We start from the raw sequence: 25,833 nt of genomic DNA, 5'->3' as shown, positions 1-25,833 counted from the left end.
CTGACCTACCCTGGGGCCTATATAACAGCTCTCTCTCTTCTCTCTCTCTCTATGTATATATATATATATATATATATATATATATATATATATATTATATATATATATAATTCACAGCACATCATGCCAACACAGGTTCGGACACAGCTATACACGTCACCACATCCTCGCACAGCTGGGCAAAAGTCTCTTGTTTGATGGGCGAGCTTTAATAAAGTTAACAACATTAACAACAGTTGACAGGTGTTACTAAGGTCTTCTGAAAGTTTTTACCTTCCGTGCTTGCCGATGTAGCATGCAGTGGGAAATCACGCACCCGGGTCTTTTTCCTTAAAGTGGCTGTTAAACCCCTTGTTTTTGCCCATCATTGCCTCGGCCCCGTCAGTGCAACATGCAGTCAGGTTTTCATAGGCTGGATTGTTGGATGAGAGATATGAGTCCAAAGCCATAAATATACAGTATCCTGGCCCAGTTGTGTTGTTGCTAGATTGTAGACGTAAAAATGTCTTGTTTCAAGTCCTCGCATCAATATACTGCACATAAACAATGAGGACGGACCGTATGACACTGTTGTCATTCGTCCAGCTGAATGGCAAAGTTAGTGCAGCTGGTTTTGGCAATCCGCAGCCATTTTACAACTCTGTCTTTCACAGTGTTGTCTGAGAGTGGGACAGTTTTCACTTTATCAACACACACACACAGCCTCTCCACAATTTTTCAGGCAGGCAGTTTGATTAGGCTCTCTCCAATATCCAGAGATCCAGTTATTTCCATCAGCTTTGTCTGTATTGCATTTTAAGCTGGGGTTCTTTTAAAAACATTTGAAAAAAAAAAATCATTTTATTACAATGCTCTTATCAAATTATTCACTGTGAGTACTGCTCAGCACAGCATCGTCTGTCTAGCTATTAGAAGTAAAACCTGAAGTCATTACCTACATTACTGGGAAGTGCAAAAATGTTGATGTTTCTGGCAGAGTCAACCAGATACATTATAACACATCGCATTTAGAGAGTTCCGAGTGCAAAAAAGAAGGTGCATTTTGAAATGTCACAACTGATGACGTAACCATTGAGTCAATCTTGTAAATTGACAACCCTTACACTACTCATAGATATTTTAGAAGACAAAGGACAACATATTCATTGTTGCTTTAAATATATCCTGTTATGCATAACATTACTAACTGTGAGGAATAAACAAATAGAGATTGCCCTAAATGCCCTTATTAGTATTCGATTCATTCACTGAGCTGACCCATTTTACATCTTGACCAAACAGAGCAATGCAAATAGCGGCAGCAGTTGAATCCACGTAGAGTGACACTTGAATGACGTGGTAAATAGTGACTCACTGCATGATATTTCATCCGACATATCCCCACAGTCATCCTCCCGGTCGCAGCTCCACGCTCGAGGTATACATCGTCCGTTCTGGCAGGAGAACTGGTCGGTCTGACAGGGCTGGGCTGAGAAAGAAAAAAAGAAGCCACTTAATTCAATCACACATGCATAAGTCAATGCAGGACGTGCAAAACAACTCTAATGATCACTACATCACCAGGATGTCAATGTCCAACCAGTGCAAACTTTTGTATCACTCAATCACACAGTAAAGCACAGAAGGTTTGAAGGCCATAGGAAGGCTGCTGCTTGATGTGCCGTCAGTTACAAACTGCAAGGCCGTGGTGAACACGCATGGACAACACACAAGTGATTTCTTGCTGATGTGGGATATGCATGTCAATCTGACGATGAGGGAACATTCATCATCCTCTGACTAATGCTCATTGATTGATCCTCAAAGGATCCTGAGAGACACCACTGAAGACATGGGAGGCAACGTGATATACTAAGTGTCCCTGACATGCAGTTGCCTCTCATAGGTGCTACAGCTCTTTGATACTGGAGAGTGCTCTCACACAATGAGATTGATTGCACTGTACTAAAACTACTTGAAAGCCGCAAGGGATAATGGAGATGACTGCCTTGATGAGTAAAGAACATCTGATGTGAGAGAATTGTATCAAAATATTTTAGAGAAAATGTTTTATGTCTTACTGCATAGATGAGAGAGCTGTTTGGTCTACAACTCTTACATACGCGTGATTGAAAATTGAAACTAAATCAAGTGCATAATCCTAAAACCACATTATGTTTCTATTTCACAAAAGTATACTTGTATTCATTCATAGACTAACTAATGTCTGTTTTGGGTCTAACCTAAGTTTAACAGAGCAATCAGTGTGCAAAGAGAGCCAATGATAACAATGTGGTGCTGTACATACCTGAGCATGTAGTGTTGGCCTCATCCTCATTGTTACCGCAGTCATTTGTTCCATCGCAAAGCCATCGTTTGGGAATGCAGCGATTACTGCTACATTTGAAATGATCGACGGGACACGTGTGATTGTCTGCAAAGAGTTCAAACAGTGGAAAAACATCAGATAATGGCATTGCTCAGGTGTTTATTAAATAAATAAAAATAATGAACAAAATGAAAAAAATACTTTTTAAAAAACCTTTACCTAATGTATAAAACACTGTTCTCGGTTTCTATAGCCATAGCCAAGGTAGCTGCAATGTACTAATTAATTAAAGTTTTATTTGTTATCAGTCCTATGGGGGGAAAAAGTTCCATGTTCATGTTCAAAAACATATATTCACGGCTTCTCAGAGACCACAGCTGAAGTAATCTTGCACAGAGCAGAAAGCCATAAAATGCAACGATGTCTTTAGACAAGTCTCATTCAGGTTTCTCCTTGGTGGTTTGTCCTTTAATAGAGAGTAATGGGATCTCAATAACATTTTTACAGTGGTCTTAAGTATATTTGTTGTGGTTTTAGTGCTTTTCTTCTATATAAAGCCACTTTCACATAATAACTACCAACCAAGCTCAATATTTTCTTTTTAAAACATAACATTATCTTTATACAGCTGACATCCACATTCTATTTTCAAGTCCAAATGTCTGGCATATGCCATACCGACCAAAACAAACCAAGTAAGTAGATTGTTAGTATATGATATCCTAGGAGAGCAGATAATTGATTTTTTTTAAAGATGATTATTCTGGTACAGGATTAGATTATGGTGCTTTGCCTTCAGAAAAAAAAAAAAACATAAATAAAAAAATTAACCAGGATCAAGAGTCTAACATGGTGTTTATCTGCCTGGTTTGTAAAGAGCAAAACCACTTCAGCAAGAGCGAAAAAGTGGAGACAGCCGTGTGGAGGAGGAATACTTTTCACCCCTACTTATCCCGTCAGTGACATTTAGGAACATAGAAGTTGACAGCAAGAGAGAATCAGCCTTAAAAAGCTATTTTCTTGCTTGGTGCATGGTTGTGCATGTAAGTGTATCAACATGTGCAGTGTCCGCATACATCTGTGTGTTTGCATGTGGTGTGTTGGTCTGCAGTGCAGACTTATTTTAAGATCCTCACAACAGCTGTGACTCTCCTCATCACTTCCATCCAGACAGTCATCATCTCCATCACACTTCCACAAAGCCCGTATGCAATGATGATTATGGCACTGGAACTCATCACTTTTACATCGCTGTGGCTCCAAACCACTGCTGGAGGCTTCTGGGAGAAACAGGGTTGAGGCAAAATTAACAAGAGACTTCCTATGAAATATGAGTTTAGGGGAAATTATTGGCATAGGTATAATGGCACAAAAATCATGTTAATAATGTATCATGACCCTAAGTGTAACTACTGGGATTTGATTCATCTTTCTGGAAACCCACTAGGATTATTTCCCACCTGTATTTATTTGTTTATTAGCAAATTTGCATATGAATAGATAAGGTTATTATTTGATCTCTGTCCCATAGGATGAAGTCAGGATTATAGTATACTGGGACAGGATGATCTTAGGCCTCTCACCATGTCTGATTCATTATGTCCTCCTACCTGCACAGGTGACATTGTTCTTCTCCAGAACCTGGTTGTCAGCGCAGGCACACACTCTGCCTCCTGGGATGGCAAGGCAGAGGGTACTGCATCCCCCATAATTCACACTGCATGCATTGTCACCTGGAGAAACAGATCCCAAATAAGGTGTCTTGCTCATTTAAAGATACATTTTCTAAATACCTTCTTTAGGGTTGTGGGTTTTCTGTTGTTGTTTTGTCTATTTTCCATTGCACAATGAACAGCAGAGGTTCAGAGGTCACTTGCAAAAAACTCTGCAAAAATAAATTATTTCATTGATATGAAACTCATCCTCTTTCTTGGAGAGACATGCCAGCTGTATGCCATGTGATCTATAACCACATGTCAGGTGGATTATTGGTAACAGTGTGGGTGAGAGACATTTGACATTTTTATCCTTCTTGGGGGAATAATTTGTCTTTCTGGACAAAGCCGGCATTCTCCAAAGGGAAAAAAAAAGTGTCGCATACAGAGTTAAGGCATAAGACACCTTTGTCACTTTCATTTAACACAGAGCCCAAAGGCAGTGCCTGAACCAATGAGATAAAGCTTTTGGTTTTGTAAGAGCCAATCAGTAATGCTCAGAGGACTGGACAGCCAATTAATCTATTCAGTGACATGAACAATGGAGAAATGTCCAGTGAAAATTCTCTGTATGGTGGGAACTGGGCTGTTCATGCAATAACCAACCATTCATCTGCATCATATGCTTGGCATGATACTGAAATCCATAGGTTTAAAGTTGTTTATATAAAAAAAAAATCATTGTCTTAAGAATGAAAGAAACTCATGTCATTCATCTAAAACCACATCACTACACTGTGTACAATTATATTTCTTTACATTTAGAGAATTGCATCAAGCATCCCCTGATTGCGCTGTGGGTGTCTGAGCACTGTTTTTACATGTCTATTATGGGATAACAAAAACAAAACACCTGCTGGGAAGGCCACTGCAGATCTCCACTGTCAGCTTTATCTGACTCCTCTCCTATCTGCTCTTTTCAGCATTCTAACAGCATGAATCCATCATCATTTGTTACAGAATTGAGCAAACCCCTCCCAACCTTGGTCACCTTATTTAACTTCATCGAGTGAGGAGCCCCAAGTCATTTTAAAGTCGCTGTCGGTGCACTGGTTTACACTATGAAATCTGACACCAATAAGTGTATATTTGAAATCTCTGGTGTATATGTTATATTAATGGCTCTCCATTAAAGAAATATGTTTAGGGAATTTCAAATGCCTGGACACACAGCACAGAGAGGTTAAATTTTTGGCGCAAATCAGCCACTCTGTCTGTTAGGGAAGCTATGGTTCAGTGGCTCTGGATGAGAGGCACATGGGGGAAAAGCAGCCAACCTTGCTGACTCTGTGCATCGTAGACACGTAGGCCAAACAGCGGTGGTCTCTCGCTGCGCAGCAGAGTGACATCACCGGTGGACAAGTCCAGCTGGAAGACCGAAGCATTCATGTACTCGGTCCAAAAGATGAAATTACGATAATGAGAGATTCCGAATGGATGGTTCAGCTCTTTTCCATTGTACACCACCTGCAACATGAAGCAACCAAACAGTGTAATCAAAAGATTAGGAGAGTTACGGAAAGACACTATCAGCAACAAAAGAAAAGAAAAAAATCAATCATCTCAAACAGGGCTCTAGCTGTTTGAATATGGGATTAGAAATTATTTGATCACAGTATATGATGAATGTGATTCAATTTCTTTGCACAAATTTATTCACACAGTGCTGTCTGCTTATAATAATGTTTGCCTGAATCTTGGCATTGATTTAATAGCATCTGCAAATAATTCATTATCTTAATTATGCCAGTACAACTATAGTCGACAGGAGCAGTTGGGGATGAAGAGCTGTCTTGTTGGCATTTGTTGAGGGAAGAGGAGCAGTTTTCAATCATTTCACTGCTTTGCCGATTAACACTGTATTATTGCTGTTATATAGAAATCAGTTTTAAACACTGAAATGATCGTGTAATATTGATCTAAGGTGCACTGGTTTATTATCAAATTTACTAAAAAAGACCACGCCTACAAGGATACGGATATAGAATGGTTTATTGGATATTATGTATGAAGGTGTGCCGAGATGATGTACTGTCGTGGGGGTAAAGGAGGGGGGTTGAAGGATGAATTGTGGGAGGATGAAGGGTAAAGAATGAGTCAACGAGGGAGTGTATGCTTCAGTTCTTTTTGTGCAGAAGTGTGATGGGTTAGAGGTGCAGTGTTTGTTCCAGAACCTAAACCTAATATAAGGGTTAAGTGTGTAAAATTTAGAGGGCCCAATTTGCAGAATGTGGCAGAAATCAAACATAATATGCACAACTATGTTTTCATTATTGTATAATCACCTGCAAATAAGATCGGTTATGTTTTCATTTAAATATCTACAGAGGCAGACAATCCTCTTACATGGTGCCATGTTGCACCACCATATTTCTACAGTAGCCCAGAATGGACAAACCAAACACATTTTTTGTTTAGATTCCACTAAATACAGTACAGATACAGTAGTCCTTTAACATTGCAAATAACTAAAACCATGATTTAATCATACCTTGATTAACAAAAAAAATTAATCTGAATCAAAAACTTTAAAAAAGATTTACAATAATTGCATTTTATTATGTTTTCTGTGTTGCATTGACACAAAGAAAATACCACAAATAAATTGAGAAAAATAAAATGTGTTCAGTCCAGATTGCTCATTTGGTTAGGGTCTTGAATTCCACCATCTAACAAGGTTATTAACCCTCAGGTCTAAATCACAGATAAAATGATTTACGTGTATATCATTTAATCATTCTGTGCATATATTCACACTTACCATTCGTCCAGTCCCATTGAGATGAATCCTCTCGATGTGATCGTAGTAGGCATCACACCAGTACATGGTACTTGTGCTGTGGTCCAGTGTTAGACCGTTGGGCCACAGCATGTTGGAGGTCACAAAAATGCGACGATTGGATCCATCCATCCAGGCTTTTTCTATCCGCCCAATGCTGTCATTGACTTCATCCTCTTCCCAATCTGTCCAGTACATCCAGCTATGGAGATAAACACACACATTGCACCAATAAACCAACATAATGAGGCATCACTTTAGTTCAGGCAGCATCAACTCATGCAAATCAACTAACACTGATCACAGCTGTCTGCCATTATTCTTGACACTGACATTGGATGGCTGTGCTTGTTGCTGCCTTCATCACCCTCCTCCTGCTTTGATTTCTTTTCAATCAATACCATGTGACAGCATGTTTCTGCAGGCTTCTCTCAAAATGATCTATTCCACATTACAGTGAAATTTGTCTTGTGGGTTCTGTTCTGTTCACCCATGGGAAGACATGACAGTGCTCCCTACTGAATCTTTCACATGCTGCTTTGATTCATACAGAGAACACAACCTTTGCTGCCAAATGCAACCATATAACCAACAGTAGGGAACCAAGAAAAATGGTTTTCACATCGTGATGCCAAGTGTGTTCCTGACTGAAATGGAAATAAACTCGATTACAGATTTCCCATATGTAAAACCAAATAATCAAACATCCCTGGCAATCAAAAGAGAGTGCATCGTAACCTAAGAAATTATTCAGGCTTATCAAGTTAAAGTGCCGCTTGACTGCACATCAAGGCAAAGTTAGAAGTCTCATATTCCCCACCAAGTAAAAAAAAACAACAAAAAAACAAAGTTTTCAGTGTGTCTTGTGTATTGTCGAGACTGCAAGTCTCAGTGGACCTGTGGTATTTGAAACGTGATTGGGTCAACGATTTGACGTGATCTGTTCTCTAGTAACCATGCTCACGGGATTTGCTCTGTTTGAGTGTTGCTGACTGAGCCATGTGGCCCCCTGTTTCTCATCAATGATAGAGCGCTGGCTAAGGGAAGATAAAATAGAATGGGATATGGAGGTGAATGAAAACTGCTTCTGTGTTGAAGTCATCTTTACGACTTCATGACTTATTCAGCAATCAGTCACATGCGCACACACACACATATGTATGCCTAAATGCACACAAAATACAAAATAGAAAGCGCATGGACTGGTAGACTCTCTGCAGTTACAATGTATTATTAAGAAACAAATACGCCACTATTTACTAAAAAAATCTATAATTTGATGGAAAATATTGATTCATGCATTGATAATAAAAAAATATATATATGTTCAATAGATCCATATAATAAATACAATTATTTGGCAATAATTTTAGTAAAAGTAAAGTGCAGCTTTAGAAATGTGAAAAGTGGTTTTCTTGCTCTTTCTGTGATGGTAATCTGAATCTCCTTGGGTTTTAGAGTGTTGTTTGGACCAGATAAGACATTTAAAGATGTCACCTTCAATTCCAGCTTTGTGTGATTAGGTACCAAACTATTATCAATGCACTGACTAAAATGAGTGGTAGAAAAATAATCGGTAGAAAATGAAAACAATTATTTAAGTTGCAGTTTAATTTTTCAGTAATGCGTCATTCCACCTTCAAAGGAAAATGGGAATACAAAGGAACAATGAATTGCAATGGCATTTAAAATCCCACGATTACAAGCTACTACAAAGCTGTCCATGCCAACAACATTATTGTGACAATGATACACACACATTTGTCCAGGCATTCAGACTTGACTAAAGCTCCACTTAAGTCAAATGTTATGTGTTGATTTTTTTAGGTCAATATGCGCATGAGAGTCCTAGTACAGATAGAGAAGTATGACACTGTTAAGTTGACACTAGTAGTCCTTATCATGTCAACACAGACTAGTGCAGGAAATAAGGAAGCAAGGATGCAGTCAAGAAATCACTTGGAGAGGTGCATCCACTTTACCTGGAGAGACCCTTCCAGCAGAGCAGATAGAGATCAAAGGATTGTCAGGCTAGGCTGACTGCTCCCTTAGAGGCCTAAAACTATTTTTTTAAATCATTTGTGCTATCAGTGGGAGGGTAGGAGTAAAAGTTATTAGTCCTTATACAAAAAAGTGACATCATACTCCCCACACTAAGAGCTGCTGTTTGTCAAGGCTGAAATTCTGAACAAAGGTCCACATGGTATTTCTTCATTGGCTTCTAAGGTTCAAGGCTGCTTTCTCAACAGAGACAGTGTGAATTAGTGTCACTGTCAAGATAGGTCAAGAACAAAACAAAAATAAAGGCAAAATGTAGACTTAATTGTAATTCCAGACCTATATATTCAGCTATTGATTGATTGAGACAGGAGGAAGGGGAAAAAAATCAAAACCAAGTATGAAAAAGTTTTGGATTGGTGAAACAGTGAAACAGCTGTGTATGCCAAAATGAACAACCCTCTTCAGGCTTGAAAACTAATCTCTGAATGCTATGGATTTGGTGTGTGTTAATACGATTTAAGCCTTAAAGTGTTAAGCCTTATGATCCTCAAGACACTCAATGAATTTGCAGAAACTCCTCTAAATACCATCTCATTCATATATAATTTCATACAGGAATGCAAAGAAGATGATGTTTAAGGAAAACAGAGAAACAACTGGAAGATGTGGCTTCTTTCTTTAAAAAAAAAGAAGAAAAAAAAGACCCTGCACTCATCAAAACAGATGTTCTCGCAATTTAAACATGCTGGTTTACTTGTGGGGCAGCAGACTATGGCCTTCCACGTTTTCTTTTAAGGAAGCATGATGTGATCAGTCAAAGCAGATGCCTGCTGAAACAGATTATCTTTAAGATCAACATTTGAAGCAAAGTGACATCTACAAAAGGTACAAAAGGCACAGTGGTCTTAGTTAACTTAAAGTATACACCACATGGTTTATATATTTATAACAAGGCAGACTAACACGTTTGCCATCTGTCAGATGTTTTAAGAAATCTGGATACCATGACTCATCTTATGGTACACTTACACTACACAGAAGTATTCTCATTTAGATTTTCTTTTCTCTTACATTTTCATGGACAACATCAGTTGTGCATCAAACTGGGAAAAAGAAGATGCAAAAAATTGCCAGAGCATATGTTTTACAGCATCTACTGTCACTAGAGTACGGCGGGGGCACAACATGGTTGGGGAAATAAATAAATGCAGCATATGTAATATCATTAATCATTTAAACTTAACCAGGGTGTAAGTAGATGCAGGACCTGACATGACTTGACCTTCTATGCGACAAGCTGGTGAGCTAAAGTGAGATCATATAAGCAGGCAGCCAACGTTAATTTGGAAAAATCTTCAAACCCCTTTGGAGATGTGAGTGGGAAGATAATTGTTTGTCTTTTTTCTGTCAGGGTGGGCAGAAATTACCCTGGTAAATATTCTAATAAAAAGAAAGGATATTATTTTATTTTATTTTATTTTTGTTTGCTTTACAGCCTGCCTATAGCTAGTGCAGTTTACATAAAAGTACCTTTAGCTCTACTTTTAACTTCTTTAACTGAAACAGCTACCGGCTAAAGGATTTTTAGAGTGTCTCTATCATAAAACACAATTCACAATGCATTTTTTTTTTTCCTTTTTCTGACCTGTTAAGAGGGTCCACCACAATGGCCCTGGGGTGTGACATATTCCCTTCCAACAGAGTCTTCCGGGTCTGGGAGGCTCTCTCCAGTCTGGCTACGCTAATTGTCTTCCTGTAGCCGTCGTTGGTCCAATACAAATTTTTCCCAATCCAGTCCACTGAGATTCCTTCAACATTGTCAAGTTCTACAACAGAAGCAATGGCACAGAATTGAAGAGAATCACCAGGTACATCATAACAAAAAAATCAGATTTTAAAATCAAGCCTTTATGCGGTACTGTCACTTTAAATGGTTGTACAAACAGAAATGTCTGCATATACTGTATATAAAATAAGAGTATCGTGAAGATAACATCCTGATAAAGCTGCAGATGATCCTCATGGAGCCACTAAAAGCAATGTTTATGAATGCAGTCATCAAGAAAACTGGTTTTCAAATATGGAGTACTTTCCTTTGCTGTTGTGTATATTTAATCAGTCGAGCTATAAGACCTTGTTTGGCAAGAAATTATGTCGTCTCTGAGTGACAGTGAATTATTTTTTTAACATTGATGTGTATGGTTCTTCATTAATGGTGAAATGCTGTTTGTATTATAATAAAGAACTGAGAATTGTCTGTCTATAGAGACGTTTGCCAGACTAGTAACTAGTAACTACTCAGTAAAAACTTTATTTTTTCAGATTAAGAGTGTTTTGAGTACATAAAGGAATTGCTAATATAAAATATTGCATACAGTCATCTTAATTTATTCTAGGGATGGTGCAGTCAGAATAAAATAAAACGCATTTAGACCTACCATCTTTGAGTATTGTCTCTCGGTTGTTTCCATCTATTTTTTGCCGCCCGATAAGGAAACTGGTGGTGTCAGCAAAGTAGATGTTTCCCAGTTCTGCATAGTAGTCGATGGCTCGAGGGTTGACCAGATCCTCGACTGGCTCCATGTGCTCATCGCTGGACTTGATATTCATATCTAAACCCCGGATGACCCCAGGACGCCCCTTCCCGTAGAACAGGAAAAGATCGTTTTTTGGCTCTACAAGGCAAGAAAGCACAGACCTTTTTTTACTGTTATTGTCAATTAATTGGTCTAATTCATCAGTGCTGATCCCAGCATTAAACCCTCTTACCGGCCACATTGTTCTTATATGTGAGCCAGAGCCAGGGCCATCCATTCACCTTAATGGAGCCAGTAATCAGTGCCAATGACTATACTATCCGCCTTCAATCACACTCTTGCTACAAAGCTGCCTTGACAGTAGGAGAAGGAAAATGCTTGAGCAAACAGACAATGGCAATACTTACCTTGGCTGTGAACACTGCTTCTGATCTAAAATAACATGGTGTCTGAGTAGAAAGGCAAACAGAAAACCTAGGAAGCTGAGGCAACTCCTCAGTGGCCCACCAGCCGCTCAGGGGGCTGTATGTTCTCGAACCCTTTGGGATCCTCTTGAGATGCAAGCAGAGAAATGAAGGAGGGCTTCCAGTAAGAGAAGCAGACCTCTCTTCGCTCTCAGCCCCTACCCAAGAGACTGGGATGCTGGGGGTGAGGACCACACATGCCTCACTTCAATTTATCATTTTGTGAGGGAGAGACCAACTACCCAGGAGACAATTAAGCATTGCAAGAGACCCAGATATCAAACCCCACGGTGACTGCTGTATGAAGAAGCACTACCATTTAGCACTGAATCTCATTATGCTTAGGGAGAAGGAAAGCGAGAGCAAGAGAAAGATAGCTGGTGTCATCAGAACATCTATGAGGGGGGAATAAATCAAATGTGTCATGCCAAGCCTCCCAATGCTTCGTTACCCCGATCGAAAAGTGGTGGGCCTTTAGATTGTGTCATCAATTTGATCTTCTGCTTTTATTGTCAACTACACAATGTCCAGCAATTGGTCAGACCCGCTAACAAATGCAGACAAACTTAAAATCTCATTATGGCAATAATCAATCAGGCTCACGACAGGTCGATAGCGGAACGTCACTTTCAAATGGGTCTGTGTCCACCAGCGCTCATCTTTATCACTGTCACTCAGCGGCTGAGGCATGTGTTGCACGTTCTTGGCTGTAGTGTGACACATGACCTTTACAGGCACATATCAATACCAACAAGAGCACTGATGCAAAATGTCCTTTTCAGACATTAGTCAGGATTCTTGTTCTTTTTACTGGACTCTATATTCCCATGTTTTTGTATTTCTGGCTTTAAAGAGAGAGACATAACAGCCGGTTCTGGTTAAACAAATCTCTGTAGGGTTCTTTCCATAATGTTGTCAGACCCTTAGAATGACAGCGTGCCAGTGGCAAAAACAAACCACTTTTAGTACACGTACACTGGCAGTGTGCAATTGCCCCAAAGGATTACACATTGCAACCTGTTTCATGGCTGTGGCTGCAGCGCTCTCACTCAATACTGAACCAATTTCAAAAATTGTTGTCCCCATTAGTCACATAGACACAACAACATGGGAAAATGGGTTTAAAAAATACCAAAGTTTCTTTTTAAGAACAGGAAACAGTGCCAATAACAATTCTTTAAATGTGAACTATGCATTAAAACACACAATGATGCAAATGTTTGCAGTAAATGCAAAATATGTACTGACTTTTACAGGACTGTCCATCAGAGCCCAGGCTGTAGCCAGTACGACAGCGGCAGGTTCTAGACTTGTAGCTGCCACTCAGAAGGCAGATATGGGAACATCCACCAGGCTTTCCATAAGAAACCATTTCACATGCATGACTTCTGACTGTGGACAAAATCAGAAAGAACAAATAAACCAATGAAGCATCCTCTATTTGTAGAGGGATTTCACCTTATGAGTCACAAGATGGGAACGATTATGACACATGTGTGCACATGTTAATCTATGTAGAAAATGTCTTTCACCTTTTGGTTGAGTGAGTTTGTGGTAAACACGGAGTCTTTGCGTATTCCCCAGCCTGGCTAGTGTTCTGCTTTCTGCTGTGATGTTGAACCTGTGGATCTGCAGCACCTCCACAGAGGAACTCCCTTTGGAAGGGTCAGAGTGGGTAGCATAGAGGTAGTCCTCAAACACAGCCAATGCATAAATGTACGACACCTGAAAAACAAGAAGGTGTTTATTATATATTTATATATCATCCCTGAAGCCAAAAATATGTGAAACCACATGAGGGACACAAAGAAAACAATAACAAAAATAAATTAATGAGAGGACTTTTATCTTTAATCATGCAGCAAGCATGAGGGGGGTGGGAGAAGGTGGTAGGGCTGTGCATTTGGCAACCCACAAAAGCTGGACTCCACAGGGAGACAACCGGTCCTAACACCACAGCCTCCATGCTACATTTAGCAGGCTGACACCCACACAAAGCGACATGGCTGGATGAGCTGTGTTCACAGGAAGTACACCTGAGCTCGCTGGGTCACAATTTAACATCAGGGGCACCAAGAAACATGCGTCAGAATAAATAAATAAATAAATAAATAACAAACAAACCACTCAACCGTCTCTCTCTGTGGAATTTGGCCTCGGCACTCCTCTGTTGTTGGGAACTTTCAAAGGAATCTCACACATTCTACTTAAAAGGGCGTGCATAGGCTGTACTTGCATCTTTATCTACAGCATATGTAATGCATGCTATTTGGTACTTGCTGGATTGAATATGATGACAGAATCAACCAGACAGGAACGACCTCATCAGAGGGAAAATAGAAGAGCAGGGTTTTGGTAATTAACAGATGAAAAGTTTAATTAAGCTGAAATGAATGAATTCTTGCTTTTCTGCAATACTGTGCTCAGCAGTGTGTAGCCATGATTGAAAAGTAAAGGCCATCTAGTGCAAATCTGTTTCTGAGCATTACGAGCATTACAAGCAATACTATATTAAAGTCCTGTTACATACAGGCCACAGCCCTCCAGCCAATCATAATCACCTTTTTATCCTTATTTTAATAGTAAATATACATGCAGGTTATTCTTTTAAATACAGTTTTTTAGTGAAAATTGAGAAAACAAATCACTGAAATACATAGATTTCAGATCAAGTATGATTAAATGAATAAAACTGCATAGCAATGCTGTGAGTAAAACTGTTAGTAAATGTGACCAAAAAGAGCAAAGAGTACAGTTTATGGTAAGCATGTGGAAATGAGCTGCATGGCATTTGTCATGTAGATGAAATGATGATCCTCTGTCTAACAAGGCCACAGACTAATGGAGGAGGCAATATCATGCAAAGAACACCTGCATACACAATAAGGTGCTTGAAATGTACGCTTTTCTCTCCTCAAAAAGGGTGAATATCAAGTCCAAGTTGCCTAAAAGGGTCTTTTAATGAATAGTTTGTATAATCTGTGATGAGAAACCTCAAAAGTGCACTACAGAAGAGAGACTATTGATACACTCATTGGAAGACCTGAAGCTCCACATATGCATGAATTCCCTACAATTTAATAAAGCATCCATTCAAAAGACCTTTTTATATCACAATGAATAGTGAATTAGACAACAACAAGCAGTGAATATACCACCTGTCTTGCAGTGATAAAGCATGGTGCCCTAAATTAGAAAATTAACCAAGAAATCCCCTCTTGTGTAACAATTTGGAGTCTCTCAAATGAAGTGCTGATAAGAGGAGCCAGTTGTTTGTTCAGATTCCCACTGATGTTCGTCCACAATGGCTCCTTATGATGTGGAGCCCACGGAAGACAAAAAGCAGCACTTACAGTGAAATGTAACACTCACTTGGCTCCCATGGATAATGGTGTGCCTGTTCCTGCCATTGTAATCCACCACATCGATGTAATCCAGGTAGGCGTCTGCCCAGTACACCAGCTTCTTGACCACGTCCAAGGCTACAGCAGTGGGCTGCTCAATTTTATAATCCACCAGCCGGGTCCTGTTCGTGCCGTCCATGTTGCAGCGCTCCACCTTGGCCATGTTCCCATAGTCAGTGAAGAAGAGCATTCTGCATGGGGTGGGAATGTTTGAATAGTTAAATTCTGCAAAGGATGCTGTCTACTTTGTTGGAAGAAAAGAGTCATTATTTGCTCCAGAACTTCTAAGATCTATTTTTTTCTACATGTGAGTGAACCACAACCAAAATATTCATAGACTTTTTCTTACAGTACATATTTGTGCATTAACTACTCTGGGTTGTTTGGTGTTTGTTGTATACCTCAAGCCATTCAATTAAAAAGAATGGCACATACTGTATTTACCCTAGTCACTGAACTCCTCCCCCAGAGAGCAGTTGTCCAATCATACTGTAGCTAAGCAACCATAACAAGATAAACACGGAATATTACTTCAGCCAAGGCAAAAGGATGTGAGAAATGATTTAAATTGAGTTAAATGTGTTTATTGTTTTTAGCATGCCTGATTAACTAGCTAACCTAATGTAGTAACCTAGTGTTAACTTGAACTAAAGTCCCATTTACAACATGTTCACTGAGTGGGAGCCAGTCTTAAGTGTTACCATACTACTATTGTAGGTCCTTGACATAGTACCTAATCACCTAATCACTGTATTCACCAAAAACCTTGAAACTTGAAACCTTGTAAGGTTTAAACTGAAACAAATGTGAATCTAATGTATTCCTTGCTTAAAACCCAGGACGCTACCCTTAACACAGGAACCTATGTTCCCTGGGCTAGGGGAAGGATTTCACCCAAAAACAATAGGCGGTTAATGTCAGTGTGTGAATATTGAACTAGGAAACAATGGAGCTTGGGAACACATGACTCTAAGAACATGGTATGCTCCCTAATTAGCAAGCTAATTAACCTGTCAGCTGATAAAACCACCAAGAGACATTCATCATTTCAGCTAATAAAATTGTTTGGTGGCTACAAATCAAGGCCTGCTTTTAGGCCCTTCTATTTGTGTCTGAAATCAAGAACCCATTGTTTAAAAAATTACCAAGATTTTTGAGTGGCAATTGCAAATGGGCTGTATAATACCAGGGGAACTGGCTGGCATAGTCACAGTAACTCAAGGAGACTTAGGGCGGCTTAGTAACATTCAAATGTAACTGATTCTACATAGCATCTTAATTTCATCGACATTAAGGGAAGTGAAGACAATGGCGAAGATTGATTTTGGTGACCCTAGGTCGAATTGACATACATTAAATGTTTTCCAAATGAACATCAAAATTTTAGAGCAGAATAGTTGATCTAATAAAAGAAAAAATAAATAAATAATAATAATAATAATAATAATTATAATAATAATAATAACAATAATAATAATAAATAAGCATGTAAAACCATGTCACTGTCAGACTCTTTGATCAGGTGTTGATATTAGAACAGTGGCTATGTCGGCAAAGCTCTACCCACAGCCAGGCCCACACATCCAGTCACAAAGGCTCCAAACCTACACTTATTCCTCAAGAGGAAACGAGAGAAGCTATAAAACAGCAGCATAAAACTCCTGTCTGCTCTTCTCTCTCAATTGTAGCTCTATACCTGTTGTGAGCTACAAACCTCTCAGACACCCAGCATTCTTTTTGTTTACAACTAAGCCGCTATGTGTAGATTTATGGGGTATTATAATCTCTCAAATTGCTCTGATGAAAAAAAGGAAAAAAGGTCTGCTGTAACAATCTGAAGAAAATGGTTGCAACTAATTTGTTGCCATCAGCCCCTTAACTATATGCTACCTGCTTAGCACAACAGCCAAAGGATGATGAAGGAAGTTATGTATCTCTTTATCTATTTTTCTTAGTGATGAAGGAAGTTATGTATCTCTTTATCTATTTTTCTTAGTGATTATACAAATATATCACTTTTTTATATGAGATGCCATAAACACTTGAATAGTTTAGTCTTATTACTCTGTTTCCGCTTGATGTAAACAACTATTAGTGCTAACAGGCAGTGAGATGGAAGTATGCTTCACCTCAATATAAGTTGTGCATTTACTTCTTAGTGCTACAGATAGTGTTATGTCTCAACACTTTAAACAACCTCAATATACAGTAACCAGTAACAGCTAAAAGCAAAATAAAAAGGATAATTTATCTTAGATAAAAAGCACAATATGAAAATACTTAATTAGAGTAGTTAAGGTAATGCTCTTAATGCCCACAGCAGTTAGCACATTATGTGATAAGCTGATGGAATAGGAATTTAGGAATTTAGGAATTTAGGAACAGGAAGAGGTGTGATGATGTTTTAGCACAGCATGGTAACACAATCTTTTCCAACCAAGGTTTGTAACCTTAACCAAGTTATTTGAGTCTAAACCTAACTAACCCTTAAAAACAGAAAATGACCATATACAGTGAATGATTTTTGTAAGTTATATTCCAGGTTGATGACAATGTCATCCTGATGAAAAGGGTGTTGGTTCAAAAAACACTGAGTCATTTTGGGAAGCAATAAGACACAAAACTAGATGTCTCACAACACTTGACACTGACTGATAATTGGAGCAGTGTAAACATGATGATGACAAATTCAGATGAAATGTAATGGAGATTATCTATTCATAAGGGTGATTTCATTGAAGGGTTGAATGGTGATGAATTAAAATAGCCAAGGCAACAACAACAACAACAACAAAAACAAACAAACAAACAAAAAAACAAATAAATTAAAACAATACATAAAAGAGGTGTAGAATGTTTAAATATTAAAGATTTCCAAAAGCCAGCATCATGTTTTTTGGCCTCTCTGATGTACATAGAGCAATAAAATCAGCATTTCCCATTTAATTTGTGGTATTTTAGGGAAATTTGAAAAGCATGCTGCAGATGAACTCAGGATATGTGAGCAGACATTAAATGATCGACAATGAATGATGCACAGAGGAGCCAAACTGTTTAGTACCTCAAAAAACAAGAGGAGGTATTGAAGATACAGGAAGCTAGTAAAATTTAGCACTGATACAGCGAAAACAGATGTTTTCTGAATAACGTCAGACAAATAACTGAAATAACTAACTAAAAGAAAATATCTCATGGACTGTCACTTTAAGTATTGAAAACTGCTCAGGTCTGCACATACGGTAATTAACATGGAAGGTATGTCATGCTGCCTTGCTGTGGCTCTGTGAGGACGGAGCTCCAACAGCCTCCAATGATAACGAGCTACAGCCAGAGAGCGACGGGAAGCCAACTTAATCTGCACAAGTCAAGTCATGGGAGAGATGGGCTGCCCTTTGAACCCTAGACCTGCAATGAAAAACTGTCAGCGCCAGCAAGAAACCCAGCTCCCCAAACAGGTGCACCTCCATGTGGCATACAAATGATAGCTTTCTGGGATTAGGATGGTGCTGATGCTGTACTTGTACATTCTGCAGCTACAATGAGATCCATGTTGGATTCTGGAAATGAGCACCCCTGATAAAATAAACTGCACAAGACTGGTAAATAAAATATGTGTCTTACTGTCAAACAAAAGGCTGAATAGACACTGTTACAACTGACAGTTTATGAAATGCATACACTCATATTTTCTTTAAGTAGTTACTTTCTGTAGATTTTATACAGCAGTGACAGGAAATAGGAAATAGTTAATTTCGTTCAGCTACTTTATTCAGATTTGTAGCTTTCAGACTGAGATGCACCTTCTTTCGATTAGTGTTTTCTAGTATAATTCTGTAAAGATCCTGAATGATTATTTCTCTTATTTTGACAGTGACAGTGGCTTGAAGGCTGTATGGTGTTCCTTTGTAGCGTTTATCTTTTGCTGTTTTGCAATATATGCATGAGAAAGGGTTTTATATTAACCATACAAAAGATGAATGTAAAGATTCTGCTATTCAGCATATTCACACAATGGTAATTTGTCCTCGTCACGCTCAGGGTGGCAAGCTCAAATGTCATACTGCTGTGTTCCAGGTTGCATTATAAATGTTGGAAATCTGATCATTCTGTATCATAATACAGCTTCTAGATTGATCAGCAACTGAAAAGACAATGAATAGTGAGGCTATATTTCAAAAACTTTCCAGTTCACTGATAAATTGCATGGTGGGTGGTGAAATGACAATGACTTGTTGGCAATGACTTGTCAACACAGCAGTAGCACATTTGAGCTTTCTACCCTGACCTCACCATGACATTGACATTTTTGAAATTTAGTTAAATAGCTCAATAACTATTAGTTGAATTGCCATGAAACCAAGTACAGACAATCATGGTTACCACATGATTAATTGTAATAATGGAGATTACTTAACCTCTATCAATCTCTAATCTAGCTCCATCATCTGGTCAAATTTGTCCAGTACTTTGGTCTAAGACCAAACACCAGCAAAACAACTGACGTAAAAAAATGTGTATTTACTCCACACAATGATGTCACATAACGTAATCCAGTAATTATATTTTTCCAACATATTAGTAGTATTAAAACTTAATTTCCATGGGACAGGGAATAATGGTAACACATACAACATAAGGGATTTATATATATATAACTAAAAGGGACTCACAGGTAGCTTTGATTTTGTATTGCTGATTTTGTTTAGCTGATAAACAAACCATAACTTCAATCAAACATAAAAGTTAAAATGACATATCTAATAATAAGAAAGGCAGGAAGACAGAGCGAGAACCAAATAACGCTAAAAACGGAGTGCGAAATCAGAGCATATTCCATAAACACTGTTGCTCACACTGTGTTGCTATCTAACACCTCCCTGATTCCTTTTGTTTTCACTCCATTGCTCCAGGCTGACAGACCTCTCTCAGGCACTCTTCTTCAGAAAAAGCTGTAGCTATATCTCACCAATTAGAGGCAGAAGGAAGCCTTGGAAAACGTCTGTCTTTTTTAGTCAATCTAGCCAGCAGCCTGCGTGACCAGCTCTCTCGTGGGCCTGCAGACTCTATATCCATCCTATCATCTTTCTATAGAATGGGCACTCATGTGTGTGTATGAGTGTATGTCTGATTCTTGTGCAATTATAAGAAAATCACAGAAAAACAGCCATACTTATCTGAGGTGAGTTAGGGTGAGCCAACTTTAGTAGAAACTGAGGTATAGGTATACTTTTATTTACGATAAGTCAGTGCTTTCCAATGGCTGACCCGGCCAACATACACTGCCAACTAAATCAAAACTGTTCATGTCATTTAGAAACCAGCAGCTAATTATTTTGATTAGACCCCATGGCTTATAGTGGTAAACCCAAGCTGTTGAATAAAGTACACTGGAAATCCACAAAGAACAATGTGGTTTGGCTTCAATGATCACATTAATTATACGCTAAGATTTAAAGTTTACATTGTCCTGGCTTCTTGGGGGCTGGTCAGAACGTTGTAACATGACTGGTGCACAGTGGGTTGCATTGTTATTGATGTTAGAAGGGGGTCATTACTGTGCTATACAATGAGCTACACAGTATTAAAAAGAAAAGGTGCAGTATTATTATTATTATTATTATTATTATTATTAGTGTATCAAGTTTTCATTAAAAACATGCTTGGTCTCCAGGCTGGGTGCCTGTTCTTGTGTCCTCATAATACAATGGCGCTCCCAGTCTCTTGCCTGCTCAAAATAAGAGCTACTGGTTGTAACTGTTTAATATTCTGAAACAGCAGCTGCACTTTTTTTGACATAGGAACCCGCTAAGAAACCTACATAAGTCCTCCAAAATTGTGATCCATGTGACTGTCAACCACATGCTGTAAATGTTTCAGTTTTCACTGAGGGATTTTTTTTTACTCTGCAGTTGCTCAGCTTTTCTTTTTTTTTCTTTTTTTTTTTTTTGTGATGTCTACAGAGAAAAAAATCCTGTAATGGAAAGTCCTGCAGGGGCATTTTCTACTGAGGGATGTGGAGTGAAATCAGTGAATACAAATGAATGTCTCAACAGTAGAAGCTGTCTGAAGCATCACTATCCACCAAATTACACAGCTCAAAGAAAAAAAAAAGAGCTGAAGGACAGGGAATCATTTAAATCCCTTCATTGTAACTTGCTCACATTCTACCAGACAAGTCAATTGTTATACGTAGTAAATTTCTTTTTCTCTTCTTCTGTGATTTTTTTTTTTTCCTTTAACAAAAGATGCATGATGATAAATGAGCCTTGCAGCACTTTCAGAGTTGGTGTATTATATAGGCTGCAGAAAACTTACCCCATGAGAGGATCCAGAGCTATTCCTTTAGGATTCAGCAGGTCTAGTTGCAGGATAGTAACACACGTGTCCCCGACGTGGTTACAGACAAATATCTTGTCTGTGACGCGGTCAACAAAATAGAAATTGCCCGTCAGCCAGTCGATGGCCATGTGCTCCACATCTGCAATGGCAAACAGGGGGTTCAATGTAAAACATTTAAAGAAAAAAATATAAAATATACTTTTTTTCAACACTTTCCATGACTACCAAAAAGGAGTAGCAGAGGCAGTCATATCTGAACTTTAAGTCTAGTACAGCTCCAGCAATACTGAACCCCCTACACATAGGACAACTTAGTAGACAGTACAATGCGACACCTCTGATGCAGGTGTCCTATATATTTTCATGCATCAGTTATAAAGTGTAGTTGATGCAGTTACAGCAACGGTTTAGGCGTTGACTTATAAAATGACAAATAGCCAGTGAAAACATCAACAGCATCAGATCAAGTAAAAGGAATAAAGGAGCACTTTTGAAGCAATGAAGCTGGTGTAGCCTGCAGGCTTGAGGGACAGCTGTAGGGGAAAGGTGAGCGGCCAAAACCGCTGAGGCTAACCTGCCTTCAACCTCACACATAATGGAGGGATAGAAGCTCACGGCAAAGAGTGAGATAGAGAAAAACGGAGAGAGAAGAAGATAGGTGAGCTTGTGTGTGAGAGAGCACTGGGTGATATCAAAGCTGACAAGATGCACTGCTAGTTTTGTAGGTGAGAATGTTCACGATTTGAGAGACGATAAACACTAACACTTATCACAAAAGTAAAGAAGGTAAGGGTGTAGGTACTGTAAGACAGTAAAACTTTGAACAGCTGGAAACATACGTTGCAAACTTTGTTGTGTTCTTATTTCCTGTTCCCGTGTGAATCCACGCAGATTCCTCGTTTCAGCACAGCTGAGATGTCCAGAGGACTCTGCAGACAGAACCCAGCACACACTTTCCTGGTTGTGCTGGAAATCCAATGCCAGTGTTCCATTTACACTCAAAGACCTCAGGGGCTGGAGGCCTGTTCCATTTAGATGGGTGATGACAATACGATCTGGACCACCGATTAGAAGCATTGGACGGCTGTCACCAGGATCTTGAGAGAAAGGGGGAAATATGGTTGGTATTATTTTGTGTTTGGTGTTTTGTGTTCAAGAGAACGTCGAGAGACCAACTGGCTTCAAATGAAAACATTGCATTCAAGAAGGTAATATAAGGAAAACATTTAGTAATTGTAAAGAAAGCAGAAAAAGCAGCAATCATGAGAAAGAACCCTTCACAATAATAGTTAAAACATGAATTTAAGAAAGAAAGAAAGAAAGAAAAGAAAGAAAGAAAGAAAGAAAGAAAGAAAGAAAGAAAGAAAGAAAGAAAGAAAGAAAGAAGGAAAGAAAGAAAGAAAGAAAGAAGTCCATGGTGGTAAGACTGAAGTAAGCTGCTTTATGGGCTTAATTGACCGTGCACACTCTCTGACATCAGGTTCACCCCCTAAAAAGACCCTTATTTATCCCTGATCTTCCACACAAGTTTAAGTCAAGGGCTATTCTCCTAATATAGGCAATAAATCAGATTGTCTGGTCACACAACTCCTTCCCTTCTGAATCAACTTTTAGTACTCAGACATTTTTCTCCCACACTAGGGGGTAGATGGGATTTTGGACAGGCTCTCTGATAGTGGCCTGCACTGACTCTTAATCAAGCATGGGGAATGTAAGCTCATGTAGCTGTACTGATAAGCTGGTTCTTTCTAGAAGAAACTATAGTAAATAGTGAAATGACACCATTTCATCCCTTTTGCAGTCAAAAATAATGTCAGAAATACCCTTTTTCCTTCCCCTGGAGAGACTGTTTTCGACAGCAACTGGCAGTCTGAGCTCTGCATCTACAGTGAATGGACCAACATGACATTTGCAGGTACATTTATATACTGTGTGGCAGCTGACCGGCTAACTAGGCATGCAAACTGACACAGTGCACTTTAAGGGCCATGGTTTGTTTATTTATCATTCTACAACACAGGGTTGCTTTTTTTTTTTTTTCAGGCTGAATGTTCATCTCTTGACTTCAATAAATTAATGCAAAAATAGAGGACATCATCAATAAACCAAACAGAACACAAAACAGATATGTATACTGTAACAGAATAGAAAAATGGCATTTCATATCTTGGCATGGGTGGCTGAAGTGCACTATTAAACAGACATAAAAACCATCAGGGTGTTGTTGAGTCAGATCTGTGTTAGTAATAAAAAACATTATACCTTTCACTTTAATGTGAGCCAAACGAGAAAAGATTAAATCAAGATTAAAACTCCAAAAAGAACATCTGTGCCGCAGCGTTTTAAGTTACACTCAACATCTTAATATGTTTTTCATTCCCTGTTGCTCCTCATCTTCTGGTCTCAGAGAGCTCTATCTGAAATTTATATTCATGAGCTTTTACAACTAATGGTAACCCCATCGTTATCCCTGTACCACTATCGCTCTCTGCTAAATTAATATTAATGCATGTGAGCATTGGGTTCAGTTAAGTTTATGGGTAATCATATTCAGTTTATTCCTGGTAGGACACCAGTCACATTGATTAAAAGCTGCAACAGTGGTGTTCTCCCCAGCTAGGTGTGTTAGGGCCTCCAGCTATTTTCAACCCATATATGCCATAGTGACAACACCCTGAAAAAAATCTGCTTCACTTTATGGTTCAATGAACGACATAAAAATATACCACACAAGGTTAAGCTTGTTTACTTGTGCAAGGTGGACCACCAAAACGCAATACTTATTTTACTTGTTTTATTTCTAAGTAGGCTGTTTTACTCATCAGGGCAGATTTGTTACCAACATCAGGCATTAACATAAATCAGGGTGACGCTGGGCATTGTCTCTGCACAAAATACTCCAGACTGCTCCCACTTAAAACCTCATGCCCATTAATTTTATCATTATCCTGGCCTGACCACATCTACCCATTCCCATGTGGGTGATAGATGTGGTCACGGCTAAACCACATTAATCTTGCCTTACCAAAGCTGGTAAGCACATAGGCGATGATAGCTAGAATTTCAGTTCAACCCTGGTTGAACAACACCGTCCTGTTTATTATTAGAAAGGAAACATACATACTATGCAGATTATGTTGTTTCCTAATGCAAGTGTGCCGCTCACCTTGGTTGGCTTTGCAAGATATCCTGTCAGGCTGCAGGATGTATCCTTCTGTGCAGCTGCATCTGTATGACCCGTAGGTGTTCGTGCAGGTTTGGCTGCATGCGCCATACATGGCACATTCATCATGATCTTATGGAAAAAGGAAAAGAGTCATTTGTAACAAATTAGGTGTGCTCAAACATGACCCAAATACATAAAGTATACTTAATGTGGCCTCACTCTGGCACCTCAGGCATAATTACTTTTATAACCAATGAGCCTTTTTTGGAGCTGCAGTACCCTATAAACTGCTCTTCCTCCTGTCTTCCCCAAACAGGATCAAATTCAGGAAACAGTGCTTCTTTGTTAAACCCTTTCCTCCAGCATAATTATGCAATTTTATGCAATCGTGTTGGTATAAGACATGTGCAGAGTCCAAGTAAGACACTAGAGGCACCTTTGACAGCAAAATCCTGTCTTCCTACTGGCTGTCAGAAACCAGGCCCGTGGCACATATGATAAGCGTAAAAAGGGAGAGTAAGTGAAATTCTGTATACAGTATATTATGTGTGTGTGTGTGTGTGTGTGTGTGTGTATGGATGTGTGTTGGGGATGTATTGCACAGTACATGAGGCCCTGCCTGCAGACAGATGGTTCTCATATACACAGGACCTCCTGCTTATTCATCTGAAGGAAGTCTGGCCGAGGGCAAAGAGGGAATGGGGCTCCATGGCAGAAAGCCCCCACCATCACAGCTGAATCCTACCTCTGCAGCTGGTCCCGTCCTCACCGACCTCAAAGCCGTCAGCACAGAAACAGAAGGTGCCGTTTCTCGTCATGACGCAGCCGTAGCGGCAGCGGAGCTCGTGGCAGGCTGACAGGAGCTCTGCAGGGGGAATGAGAAAGAGAGGAAAAAGTGAGAATTGAAGGAAAGGGTATGAAAAGCTAGGTGGAATGGGAAATTACTTTTTGATTTGGGAAATGACTTTTCTTGATTTTCGTTTTGTTGTGGCCCTTTCAGCCACAACTACTCCCTTGTCATTTGACTGTCGCAAGTTTAGACAAGAGGTTCTATGAATCACCTCATGAAAATGAAAATGGAATGGATATATTTGAAACTATTTTAAGAAAAAAGTTTTTA

The 25,833-nt window shown here is 39.1% G+C and overlaps 1 protein-coding gene across 1 annotated transcript in view; it reads right to left on the bottom strand.

The window, feature by feature from the left end:
- lrp1bb (low density lipoprotein receptor-related protein 1Bb) overlaps positions 1-25,833 on the bottom strand; it is a 234,865-nt gene that overhangs the window by 109,989 nt on the left and 99,043 nt on the right. The window contains exons 4-18 of the mRNA XM_027291061.1: positions 25,459-25,578; positions 24,714-24,842; positions 22,387-22,644; positions 21,524-21,686; positions 15,177-15,399; positions 13,337-13,529; positions 13,053-13,196; positions 11,242-11,478; positions 10,449-10,629; positions 6,785-7,004; positions 5,301-5,490; positions 3,919-4,041; positions 3,445-3,588; positions 2,288-2,413; positions 1,355-1,468 (exon numbers count right to left, since the gene is read on the bottom strand). Coding sequence (XP_027146862.1) covers positions 1,355-1,468; positions 2,288-2,413; positions 3,445-3,588; positions 3,919-4,041; positions 5,301-5,490; positions 6,785-7,004; positions 10,449-10,629; positions 11,242-11,478; positions 13,053-13,196; positions 13,337-13,529; positions 15,177-15,399; positions 21,524-21,686; positions 22,387-22,644; positions 24,714-24,842; positions 25,459-25,578 — 2,565 coding nt within the window. The remainder of the gene's footprint in view (positions 1-1,354; positions 1,469-2,287; positions 2,414-3,444; positions 3,589-3,918; positions 4,042-5,300; positions 5,491-6,784; positions 7,005-10,448; positions 10,630-11,241; positions 11,479-13,052; positions 13,197-13,336; positions 13,530-15,176; positions 15,400-21,523; positions 21,687-22,386; positions 22,645-24,713; positions 24,843-25,458; positions 25,579-25,833) is intronic.

Source organism: Larimichthys crocea, chromosome XVIII (genome assembly GCF_000972845.2).
Source record: "Larimichthys crocea isolate SSNF chromosome XVIII, L_crocea_2.0, whole genome shotgun sequence".
Taxonomy (NCBI): domain Eukaryota; kingdom Metazoa; phylum Chordata; class Actinopteri; family Sciaenidae; genus Larimichthys; species Larimichthys crocea.
This window is presented reverse-complemented; position numbering and strand designations above follow the sequence as displayed.